This window comes from Vulpes vulpes, chromosome 5 (assembly GCF_048418805.1).
Source record: "Vulpes vulpes isolate BD-2025 chromosome 5, VulVul3, whole genome shotgun sequence".
Taxonomy (NCBI): domain Eukaryota; kingdom Metazoa; phylum Chordata; class Mammalia; order Carnivora; family Canidae; genus Vulpes; species Vulpes vulpes.
The window spans coordinates 123,497,568-123,511,367 of record NC_132784.1 but is presented as its reverse complement, the minus strand read 5'-3'; the positions used below and the strand labels follow the sequence as shown (position 1 = coordinate 123,511,367).

The following is a 13,800-nucleotide window of genomic DNA, read 5'->3' as shown; positions in this document are numbered from 1 at the left end:
CTAATATCCTTCAAATATCAAATATCCTAAGTTGCATAGGTCACATTTATAGGTTTCCCAGCCAGGGAAATCTAGGACCTATAAGGAGAATCATAAAAGTTGCAAAACTCAAAGAGCAAGGTACTTAAAATCAGAGAAAAGTCCATCATGAGCCGTTCACCTTCAGCCAGACTCCCTACTGAGGAACCCATTAAAACTTTGTGGTTTCCAGCTTGAATGCTAGTGCTCTGAAAGTAACAATACTGATTTTGAGGTGCTTATGGCACACCCAAGCATCTAATTATCAATTAGGAAAGATCTGGAGCTCGGGAAAGAGATCTGGGCTAGATATAGAGATGGTTGATGTAGTTGAAGGCACAGATGAGCTAGACGAAGAAAAGAGGTCAAGTTCAAGCCTCCAGGAAACACCAGTATTTATTGGGTGGACCTGAGAGATGAACCCACAAAAGAAACTGAAAATGAACATCCAGAGAAGTAAGTTAGGAAGGAGTTCAGACTAATATCGAGGGAATGAAGGGGGGTGGTGTTTCAAAATGCGGGAGACTGTCAGCAAGGGCAAATTTCACACGTGCCTCAAGTAATATGAAGATAGGGATGTATTAATTTTTATAAAACAAAATTGCTCATCCATGTATATGGTTGTACATGGGCACATCGAAAGCTTAGTATGGGGACGCCTGGGTGGCTCAGCAGTTGAGCTTCTGCCTTCAACCCAGGACATGATCCTGGAGACCCGGGATCGAGTCCCACATCAGGCTCCCTGCATGGAGCCTGCTTCTCCCTCTGCCTGTGTCTCTGCCTCTCTTTCTCTGTCTCTCATGAATAAATAAATAAAATCTTAAAAAAAAAGAAAAGAAAAGAAAAGAAAAAAGCTTAGCATTTTGGTTGAATATTGGTGCTTTATGCTATTATAGTTTGTTTGGGACAGACAGTAAACTACCCAAAACTCTTGTGGGTCTGTGTAAAGGAATTAAGCACGGTGTTAATGTTTTACATAATTCTTTGTAGATGTACAAGAAGACTTACTCATGGACACACTTTGTTTTTCCAAATTATTCTAAATTATTTTTCACAAACATTGAGAAAGTTCACACGTTTATTCCACTCATTTTCTTTGTCCTTTTCTTCTTTCTTTTGATATGTAATTAGCTGGGTCCTACTATATTTAAAGCAGCAATCCTAGGTTTGAGTGTAAAAACAAGAATAAGACAAGAAGTCTGCCTTGAAGTTGTTATAAATATTTTCCTCCATCAATTTTTCTCTTTTTTTGAACTGAACATTTTGTTTTTTTGACTACTTGCTTTCCCTATGGGTTGTAGCAAATTTTTTTATTGCTATCAGCAATAAAATAAACATGGAAGCCTTACACTAATTTACCAATATTGCCTGTTTTAACTTCACAAAAATATCTAGGAATTAAAACTTTATTGTTATTTGAATTTGCATTTAAAAAATTCTAGTAATAATTTTGTCCTAGATCTTCTGATTATCACTACAATTGTATTTCATCTTACATGAATTTTCTGTTGAAATTCTTTACATACTCATACATTGGGGTCTCAATACTTCTGCCAATTTGTTGGAATTGCCTCTAATAGTGTATTATTAATCATTTGTCATATTTTCATATTTTCTCCATATCTTTACAATGGCTTATCTCACTACTGTGGAAGAGAGATTTTTAGTATTTTAATTTGAAAGCCTACAAGCGGGATCCCTGGGTGGCACAGCGGTTTGGCGCCTGCCCTTGGCCCAGGGCGCGATCCTGGAGACCTGGGATCGAATCCTGCATCGGGCTCCCAGTGCATGGAGCCTGCTTCTCCCTCTGCCTGTGTCTCTGCCTCTCTCTCTCTCTCTCTGTGTGACTATCATAAATAAATAAAAAATAAAAAAAAAAGAAAGCCTACTAGCTACTGCTTATAAAGTATAGTCAAGAAAAATGAACTAAAAGTTGAACAAACTATGCAATCTTATGTAGATTTTACTAAGAAATTGTTTCTTTACTCATGCAGGAGAGATTATAAAGTTTATTAGATTATTTACTCTTCTGGTGTGCCTGTATTAAAGTGTCGACAGTTTCAAACTGAAACATACTATAAATACAGATGATTTGTAGCAATGTGGCTGTCAGATAAGTTACATTGTATTTTATTCTGTTAATACTCCTAGACCATCTTTCTAAACTTTTTCTAAAAACACAGTGTCTCAGAAAAGAGCCAAGTTCAGGTTTTAAAGAATACATTTATTTTCAGAATGTTAAGCTCTGTTTCATAAAGTTGCATCCATATCAGTTTCATTTATAAAACATGTTTCATTTGTTTTTAAATTATGATCATATGTCTTAAAATAAGGCAAAATATTGGTGTCTTTGTTTTCCTCGGTGTGTTGTCTTTTGCGAATAAATAATATAATCACACCAACCAAAACAGTAAATTTATATTGTATATGTGCTCAACAGGAATTTGGAGAACTTTAAATATTGTTAAGGTAACACAAAAAATTAACAGCAATAGTTGTTATGTCTAAAATAATCTTATTTTATTCAAAACATCTCCCAAAATATTCAGCAAAATTGAAGAGAAATGATGATAGAAAAGATAGAAAAGTGCTAACAATATTGAAGGAGGGATAGAATGAGAAAAATCAGCATTTTGCACTCAATGAAATAAGTGATTTAGTCAAGGATCACCAATTATTGCTAAAACCATTGACCAAAAGGTTTTTGGAAAACTGTATTCTTATGAATACACCACATCACAGATTATTTATTAAATAAAAAGTAAAAATATACTCTAATGAAGGATCTATGTTACCAGCTGAGTCAAGAGAGTAGGAGCATCACCAGCCAGTGGGACACCTCATGTATGTACATGCCTCCTAACTGGATGCAACAGCACCTACGTAGTATTCTTGCAGAAAATCTTTACCTAGAATCTAATCATAAGGAACAACTGGACAAATCCAAAATGTGAGACTTCTATATAACAACTGACCTAGGATCTTTAAAAGTCAATGTCTTCAAAGGCAAAATTTAAAGAAAAAAAGGCTAATGACACATGACAACTAAATGTAATGCATGAACTCTAACTGGGTCTTGAATAAAAAACAAATATTGGCTTTATATTAGATAGTACAGTATTATTAATTTTAAGCATTATAATACTATATATACTATACTACGTATATAAAAAAAATCTCCTTATTCCTAAGGAGATATATACAGAATATTTAGGGGTAAAGCATCATGATATCTGAAACTTATTTTCAAATGGTTCAGGGAAATTTGTAACATATATATATGAAATATATAATAATCGCAAATATCTATGCGTTCAACATAGGACTACCTACATACATAAAGCTAAACAGACATAAAGGGAGAAATTGACAGCAACACAATAATAGTAGGAGACTTTATTTTTTTATTTTATTTTTTTTTTAGTAGGAGACTTTAATGCATCACTTGTATCAGTGGATAGATAATCCAAACAGAAAATCAACAAGGAAATAATGGCTGTGAATAAACTAGATGAACTTAAGAGGTATATATATAACATTCCATCCCCAAACAACAGAATACAGAATTTTCAAGTGTACATAGAACATTCTCTAGGACAGATCACACAGTAAGCCACAAAACAAGTCTTAATAGATTTAAAAAGACTGCATTCATATCAAGCATCTTTTGTGAACAAAATTTCAAAAAAATTACAAGAAAAAATAAGAAGTCAATTACAAAAAACAAAACAAAACAAAAAACAAACCAACACAACACACAAAAAAAGAACCAAAAATATCCCCCACAAACACATGGAAGCTAAACAACATCCTAAAAAACAATCAATCAGTCAATGAAGAAGAGAAAATTAAAAAATACGTGGAGACAAATGAGAATGAAAACACAACCATCCAAAATCTTTGGGATGCAGCCAAAGTAGTTCTAAGAGGGAAGTTTATAGTGATAAAGACCTACCTCAAAACAAGAAAAATCTCAAAAAACAGTCTACACTTACACCTAAAGGAACTAGACAGAGAAGAACAAACAAAGCTCCAAGTTAGTAAAAGTAAGGACATAATAAAGAATAAAGTGGAAATAAATGAAAGAGAGAGGAAAGGAAAAAAAATAGAAAGGACAAATGAAACCAAGAGCTGGTTCTGAAAAGATAAACAAAATTGACAAACCTTTAGCTAGGCACATCAAGAAAGAGAGAGAACTAAAATATTTTCAAAATGAAAGAGAGAACAACCAACAACACAGATACAAGAGAATATCATAAAAATTATATGCTAACATATTGGACAAATTAGAGGAAATGGATAAATTCCTAGAAAGTTATAATCTTCCAAAACAGAATGAGGATGAAATAGAAATTTTGAACAGACCGATAATGAGTAATAAAGTTGAATTGGCAATCAAAAAACTCCCAACAGGTCAGCCCGGGTGGCTCAGCGGTTTAGCACTGCCTTCAGCCCAGGGCATAATCCTGGAGACCCAGGATCGAGTCCCACGTCGGGCTCCCTGCATGGAGCTTGCTTCTCCCTCTGCCTGTGTCTCTGCCTTTCTCTCTCTCTGTGTCTCTCATGAGTAAATAAATAAAATCTAAAAACAAACAAACAAACAAAAAACCTCCCAACGAACAAAAGTCCAAGAAAAGATGGCATCACAGATGAATTCTACCAAACAAACAAAAATACCTATTCGTCTAATACTATTTCAAAAATAGAAGAGGAAGGAAAACTTTCAAATTCATTCTATGAGGCCACTATTATCCTGATATCAAATCCAAAGACCCCCCACACACAAAAAAAAAGATAGAAAGAAAGATAAAGAAAAGAATACTATAGGCTAATATCACTGCTGAACATAGACGTAAAACTCCTCAACAAAATATTAGCAACCTAAATTCAACAATACATTTATGCCAGACATGCAAGGATTATTTAATATTTGTAAATCAATCAATGAGATACATCACATTTACAAGAGGAAAGATAAAAACCATACAATCATCTCAATAAGTGCAGTAAAGCCTTTGACAAAATACATCTGTTCATGATAAAAATTTTCAACAATATCAGTTTAGAGAGAACATACCTCAACATAATAAAGGCCATATATGAAAAACCTATAGCTGCAATCATAATTCCATGTGAAAACCTACAAGCGTTTCCTCTAAGGTGAGGAAAATCACAAGGATGTCCACTCCCACCACTTTTATTCAACATAGTACAAGAAGACCTACCCATAGCAATCAGATAAGAAAAGAAATAGAAGATATCCAAATTGGTAAGGAAAAAGTAAAAGTGTCACTAATTGTACATGATATAACACTATACATAGAAAATTGTAAAGATTCCACCCTCAAATTTCTAAAGCAGCAAATGAATTGAGTAGAATTGTAGGATGTAAAATTAATATATAGAAAGCTATTGTGTTTCTATAGACTAATAATGAAGTAGCAAAGAGAGAGATTAAGAAAACAATCCTGTTTACAATTGCACTAAAAAGAATGAAATACCTGGGAATAAATTTAACCAAGCAGGTGAAAGACCTGTACTCCAAAAACTATAAGACAATGATAAAAGAAATTGAAGATGACACAAATGGGAATTGAAGATGACACAAGCTCGTGGATTAGAAGAATTAACGTTGTCAAAATATTCATATTACCCAAAGCAATCTATAGATTCAACATAATCCCTATGAAGATAACAATAGTATTTTCAAAGAACTAGACCGAACAAATAATCCTATGATTTGTATGAAACAACAAAAGACCCTGAATAGCTAAAGCAGTCTTGAGAAAGAACAAAGCTGGAGTTATCACAATCCCAGATTTCAAGATACACTACAAAGTTATAGTAAACAAAAGACTATGGTTCTTGCACAAAAATAGACACAATGATCAATGGAACAGGATAGAGAACCCAGAAATCGACCATTTCTGTGGTCAATTATTTCATGACAAAGGAAGCAAGAATATACTATGGGAAAAAGACAATCTTTTCAATAAATTATGTTGGGAAAACTGGACAGCTACAAAAAGGCAAAAGAATGAAACTGGATCACTTTCTTACACAATATATATAAAAATAAACTAAAAATGGATTAAAGACCTAAATGTGAGACCTGAAAACATAAAACTTCTGAAAGAAAACATAGGCATTAATCTCTTAGACATCAGCCTTAGAAACATATTTATGAATATGTCTCAGGTAAGAGAAACAAAAGCAAAAATAAACTGTTGGGACTACACCAAAATAAAAAGCTTTGAAGAGCAAAGGAAGCCACGGACAAAACAAATGTAACCATATACGAATTACATATATTTTATATACTACATATATAAAATTTTCTTGAAGCATTTTTAAAAAAAGATTTTATTTACTTATTTGTGAGAGACACAGAGAGAGGGGCAGAGGGAGAAGCAGGCTCCATGCAGGGAGCCTGATGTGGGACTTGATCCCGAGACTCCCCCGAGCCCAAGGTAGACGCTCAACCACTGGGCCACCCAGGCATCCCAAAGCATTTATTTTAAAACTGGAAGTTTGTACCTGAGTCCCCTTCACCTAATTTGCCCATCCCCCGCCCCCGCCTCCCTCTCCTCTGAACAAACCACCAGCTTGTTCTCTGTATTTATGTTTGTGTTTTTGATTGTTCATTTGTTTTTAAGACTCCACATATGTATATATATATACATATATATAAACTATATCCACAGATATATTAATAAAATCATGTATGTTCATACACACACATTAATTAAGCAAATGTAGCAAATGTTTACAATTGGTGAGTTTAGGTAAAGAGTATATACAGGTGTATGACTCAGCTGTATGCTAAGTACACACACACACACACACACCAACATTTGGTAACTAGTTCACTACTGATGTCTATCTACAGCTGCTAAATAGTTCCAGATGTAAAATTGGGGGAGGGGGGGAGAATTGTTTTCAAGGATTTGTTTGCTCTGAAATGTCTTGTGTACATGTAGCAGTTCCTGGCAGCGTTCAGTGTTCCCTCCCACGACTTCCAGTGACCCTAAATTGAACTACTTCCCTAGTAATTCACACATTCCTAATGAAGTCTTTGTTCATGCCCTTTCCACAGTCTAAAACACTATTATTATTTTGCTTATCAAAAATCCTAGTTGGTCTTTGAGGCCTAATTCAAATTCCCCTTTTCCATGGAAGCCTTTTCTAGACTGCCAGGTCCTGCTCTGTGGTCCCTATACCACTCTTAAAACACGTGAGGTTTGTGGGTTTTGTTTTTTATTTTTGTTTTTGTTTGCATTATGGTCACTTAGGTATCAACTCATATTCCTTAAAGGGGGAAACTTTTGTTTAACTCTTGCACAGAATGAAGTCCCAATTCCTTAGAATGATGTATAAGGCTCTTGGGACTCGGTGCCCGCATTCTTTTGAGTCTTATGTCTTGACGCTCCCTTCAATGGGCCTGATACCAGAGCTACAATATCAACCAATTACTGGGAGTCCTGCAGCCCCTCAGATCCAGGACCCCCCCCCCCCCCCCCCCCCCCCCCCCCCCGCAATGTGGCCTGCGAAGGAGTAAACTGCTCCTGAGGACTCCTGTGGATTCTGGGGTCCTCACACTTCTCATCCAACCTGCAGTCCTGTCTACCACACCAGATGCTTTTCCTCTGATTCCTGTGCTTCATTACAATTTATTCCCTTCCTACGCTTTGGGAAAATAAACCAAAACCTTTCCAGTAAAATGTTCATGAGTTTGGCTGATTTTTGAAGGAGCTTAAGGAGGACTTAAATTTTCTTGGTTACAACTTCCCTGAAAAGTAAGCCTCCATCTGCCCTTTGCCCTAATGAGGCCCAATCACTCCATTTGTTGCTTCCTCATTCCTCCTTATTTTTGCCGTATCTTCCCACCTTCCTCTTTCCACACCTCCTAGAAGTAAAAGTTTGGGACCCCCAAGACTTTCATCCCAAGCACTTAACAAGGATTTCAGGGAATATCTAATGTGGAGCATTTATGAACCTCAAGGTGCTAAGTGGAACATTTGACCTTGCCGGGTTTGATATTCTTTAGGTCATGAATCTGAAAAGCTTCTGAGTCAAAAAGCCATTAAAAAAATGAATCCTGGGGCGGAAATCCCTGGGTGGTTTAGCGGTTTAGCGCCACCTTCAGCCCAGGGCGTGATCCTGGAGACCTGGAATCAAGCCCCATGTTGAGCTCTTTGCATGAAGCCTGCTTCTCCCTCTGCCTGTGTCTCTGCCCCTCTGTATGTGTGTCTCTCATGAATAAATAAATAAAGTCTTTAAAAAAAAAAATAAAAGAATCCTGTTGACTGGAATAGTGTATTTTACTTGATCTGAGAGCTGGGCTCCCACACTAGCACAACACAGTTTTCAGCAGAGGCCTGGTCTCCTCCAGCTGGATTAGATTTGCTACTCAGTCACAAAGTTGTTTACTTACGGCAGCCTGGCCTTATGATAACTTGTCCAGCGCGTTAGCATGATGACATCTCCTGCTCCCTGTCTTGCTAACAGGATTGGCCGTCTGGGTCTGAGAAATTTCTGTGTTCATCTTGGACTGAAAGGATGCTGTAGGAGTATTTCTGATTTGTATTTAGCTATACAATTACTACATTCATCAATTTTTACAAACATCTTTACTGAGATATGATTTACATACTATAGAACTCAATGATTCAAAGTGTACAATTTAGTGGGTTTTGGTATATTGATGGAGTTAGGCAACCATCACCACAATCTAATTCCAGAACATTTTCATCACTTCAAAAAGAAGCTCCCCTCCCATAAGCAGTATTCCCTAGCCTCGACCCAGTCACCAGCCAGACTTGGCAACCACTAATCTACTTTCTGGTTCTATATATTTGCTTATTCCAGACTTTTCAAATAAGTGGAACCATAAAATATGTGGCCTTTTGGGTTTGGTTTCTTCTACTCAGCATAATGTTTTAAAAGTTTTTTTTATCTATACAGTAGTATGCATCATACTTTATTATTGCTAAATAATATCCTATTATATGGATATAACACATTTTATTTATCCTTTCACCAATTGATAGAAATTTGTCTTGTTTCATTTCTTTTCTCTATTATGAATAATGCTGCTATGGAACATCTGAGTACAAGTTTTTTGTATTGACATATATTTTCATTTCTCTTGGGTATATATCTAGGAGTGGAATTGTTGGGTCATATGGTAACTTTGTGTTTAATTTTTTGAAGAACTGCCAGACTGAATTTTCTACAGTGACTGGACCAATTCACATTCCCAACAGCAGTGAATAAGGATTTTTATTTCTTCACATCCTCACCAACATTTTTTATTATGTCTTTTTATTTATGTTTATTTTTATTTATTTATTTTAAAAAAGATTTTATTTATTTATTCATGAGAGACAGGCAGAGACATAGGCAGAGGGAGAAGCAGGCAACCTGTGGGGAGCCCAGTGCGGGATTTGATCTCAGAACTCCAGGATCATGGCCTGAGCCAAAGGCAGATGCTCAATCACTGTGCCACCCATGTGCCCCCTTATCTGTCTTATTAAGTATAGCCATCATTGTAAGGTATGCAGTGACATCTCATTGTGATTCTGATTTGCATTTACCTAGTGGCTAATTATGTTTAAATAATTAAATTTTGAGGCCATATGTTTTAATGAACAATTATAGTGATGAAATACAACATTCTATTTTAATATTAGTTAACTTTTAGTAATCTTGAATAAAGTGGTAAAGAGAACATAGGCAAATGTCATACTTAACAAGTATACTTCATTTCTAGTTTGTCTTAAAAAATTCTAATTTGACTACAGAAAAGGAAAAAAAAATGTGAAAACTCCAGAGAGAGTTTCATAGGACAAATTCCCCATAGGCTAAGAAAATACACTGAGCTATTATCAAGTATAGGACAATCAGACAAGCCCTGCATCTCTTATTATTTTTGTTTAAACAACTTGGTTTCTGTGGGGGAATATCTAAACTCCAATTCTTCTAACATGAATACAATAGCATTCAGATCTGGAACCTAGATCACATGTGCTGGCTTCACAGGATTTAGTAATTTTTTTGTTTTGAAATAAGGAGGCAGGGATGCCTGGGTGGCTCAGTGGTTGAGTGTCTGCCTTTGGTTCAGGGCGTTTTCCTAGGGCCTGGGATCGAATCCCACATCAGGCTCCTTGCAGGGAGTGTGCTTCTCCCACTGCCTGTGTCTCTCTCTGCCTCTCTCTCTGTGTCCCTCATGAATAAATAAATAAAATCTTAAAAAAAAAAAAAGAAAAAAGGAGTCAGAAAACATAATGTATTCCTAACAGAAGAGTCCATATTTGCAATAAAGTTTTTAAAATGAATGGAGTGATTTTATTTTTGGATGGCATACAAAACCATTAAATAAAATCAGAGATTACTGTTTAAACTGTAATTAAATAGATTATTTAACAATTAAGTAGATTTTCTCTCTTTTTTTAAGATTTTATTTATTTATTCATGAGAGACATAGTGAGAGAGAGGCAGAGACACAGGCTCCATGCAGGGAGCCCAATGTAGGACTCGATCCCGGGAGTCTAGGATCACACCCTGGGCTGAAGGCAGGTGCCCAACTGCTGAGCCACCCAGGTGTCTCTTAAATAGATTTTCAAGCACTTCTTTCCTTGACCTGGACTGTTTTTTGTTTTTTTGTTTTTTTTTATGAAAAGGCCTAGTATGTGCCTCAGTGAAAAGAAACAGGATTTAATATTTTCATAACCCATTTTCAATTATGGTCCAAATGCTGTATTTATGATCAATAAAATGTAAACCAGTCCTACAAATAAAATTTTAAAAGGACACACCCATGTACCATTTCTGGGGTTTTCCCTGCCTGGCAGCTCTGGGACCATAGGATGAGAGGAAACTGCTCTTGTCCATCTCATAGGAAGTGTAATAAAAGTGATCCTGAATGCAAATCCAGAAGAATGGCATCTATAAGGCACATAGTCGGGATCCCTGGGTGGCGCAGCAGTTTAGCGCCTGCCTTTCGCTCAGGGCGCAATCCTGGAGACCCGGGATCGAATCCCACGTCGGGCTCCCGGTGCATGGAGCCTGCTTCTCCCTCTGCCTATGTCTCTGCTTCTCTCTCTCTCTCTCTGTGACTATCATAAATAAATAAAATTTTTTTTTAAAAAAAGGCACATAGTCAGTTTCCCCAGTTTAGTGGGGAAAGTACTGAGAAATGGAACAGCAGAACCCCATATTAAAAAAATTAAGGACTAAAAAGTGCATTTTTTTTAAATGGAAAGAATTTAAAAGCAACAAAGAATTAAACAAGAATAAAAAAGAAACAAAGCTTTTAAACAGAAAAAGTGGGCCACTGATGAATGATTATATGTCTGTAGGCCTTTATATAAAGAATTAAACAAGAATAAAAAAGAAACAAAGCTTTTAAACAGAAAAAGTGGGCTACTGATGAATGATTATATGTCTGTAGGCCTTATATAAAGATCTGTCCCCTTTCTAAGCAATTAAACATAATAAAATGAGCTAAATATTTCAGACTTTTACATTAGGTATAAAGATTTACCGACAAATAGATTAGCCATATGAATTGTCTTCAAAATAAAGTTATAAGTTTATGGGTCTTTAAGATTTGTTTATATTGATTCAGATAATATGTACCTGGACACAGGAAACAAGATAAGGAATTTTCTGGCTCTGGGATTCTGTGACACTTCTTTTTTCTTTTCCTATGCTAAGTACTGGGGTAGGAGGAGGAGAAATAAAAGAGTAGCCAATATCCTCTTTTTATTCTTTTTTTGTATTTCTATTTCTATTTTTAAATTTTTATTTTATTTTATTTTTTTATTCATGAGAGACACAGAGAGGCAGAGACACAGGCAGAGGGAGAAGCAGGCTCCATGCAGAGAGCCCGACGTGGGGTCGATCCCAGGTCTCCAGGATCACGCCCTGGGCTGAAGGCGGCGCTAAACCGCTGAGCCACCCAGGGGTCCCTATTTTTAAAAATTTTAATTCCAGTATAGTTAACATGCAGTGTTATATTAGTTTCGGATGTATGTTATAGTGATTCAACAATTCCATACATCATCCCATGCTCATCAAAGTGCCTTTTTTTTTTTTTTTTAAGATTTTATTTATTTGAGAGAAAGAGATAGTGAGAGAGAGCACAACAGGTGGGAGAGGGAGAAGCAGGCCTTCCGCTGAACAGGAAGTCCAGAAGCCCAAAGACACTGGGCATGCTTGATCCCAGGACCCGGGAATCATGACCCCAGCTGAAGGCAGACACGTAACCAACTGAGCCACCCAGACACCCCTGCTTGTTTCTTAAATTCTAAATGAGTGATATCATATAGTATTTGTCTTTCTCTGACTGGTTTATTTTGCTTAGTATTATACTCTCTAGCTCCATCTCTGGTATTGCAAATGGCAAGATTCCATTCTTTTTTTTATATATAAATAAGATCTCATATCTTTTTTATCCATTTATCTATCGATGGATGGGCTGCTTCCATTATTTGGCTAGTGTAAATAATGCTGCTATATACATATGAGTCCATGTATCCCTTTTAATTAGTGTTTTTATATCCTTTAGATAAATACCCAGTACTGTGATTGCTGAATCGTAGGTTAGTCATATTTCTAACTTTTTGAGGAACTTCCATACTGTTTTCTACAGTGACTGCAACAGTTTGTATTCCTGTCAACAGGCAAAAAGTTATCTTTTTCTTCACATCCTTACCAACACTTATGTTTTTTATTTTAGCTATGCTGACAAGTGTGAGGTGATATTTCATTGTAGTTTTGATTTGCATTTCCCTGATGATGAGTGATGATGAGTATCTCTCCATGTGTCTGTTGGCCATCTGGATGTCTTTGGAGAAATATCTATCCATGTCTTCCATCCATTTTTTGATTGGATTATTCATCTTTTGGGTGTTGAGTTGTATAAGTTCTTTATATTTTGGCTGTTAACCCTTTATCTGGTAGGTCATTTGCAAATATCTTCTCCCATTCAGTAAGTTGTCTTTTAGTTTTATTGGTTATTTCCTTGCTGTGCAGAAGCTTTTTATTTTGATGTAGTCCTGATAGTTTATTTTTGCTCTCCTTTCCCTTGCCTCAGGAGGATTGTTATACTTTTTACAAAACATTAGCGACAACCTGAAATTTTTATTTAATAATGTTGCCTAACAAAGTGATTTTATAATTTAAGCATAAAGAAATAGAAGACAAAAGCTAATTTTTTTTTAGTTTACAGAAATGGTTGTTATTTTATCAGAAATACACTGTCTGTACTAAATTATAATCACAAAATTATCTCTATTTTAAATATTTTTAGGGTTTGATGACACTCTCCAGGCATAAAAAATTAAAGGAACTTTCTCTATCTGAGTGTTATAAAATCACCGATGTTGGAATTCAGGTAAGGTAATTAACTTCTTTTATTAAAGAATTATAATGAAAAATTAGGCATAAATTGAATAAACTTTGTAGGTCACAATGAAAAAATTAGTGGATTGGAAATGTAACAACTCATGTGATCTTGGTTCAGACAGAATAAACTCCTGGGCTTTAGACAGGCCTTCACAGCCTAAGGTGACTAAGAGAATTTGTTTTTTCATTTTTTCCTATCTATTTTCCCTTCCCAATGTTAGTACTCATGGGATAAATAAGGATAGGTAGACATTTTATTTAGGGAATGATCTAAATCTTCTCATATAAAGAATGTTCTGTAGATAAAAATGTCATATAATCTAATCATGAAAATTGGAAGAGTTTGAAAAAATATACCAGGTACTTAACAAT

General features: G+C 35.6%; 1 protein-coding gene across 2 annotated transcripts in view; it reads left to right on the top strand.

The window, feature by feature from the left end:
• The window catches only part of FBXL13 (F-box and leucine rich repeat protein 13), a 200,828-nt gene that overhangs the window by 153,275 nt on the left and 33,753 nt on the right, over positions 1–13,800 (top strand). For both annotated transcript variants that reach the window (XM_072759903.1, XM_072759902.1), the window contains one exon: positions 13,334–13,417. In XM_072759903.1, the coding sequence (XP_072616004.1) occupies positions 13,334–13,417 (84 nt within the window). The remainder of the gene's footprint in view (positions 1–13,333; positions 13,418–13,800) is intronic.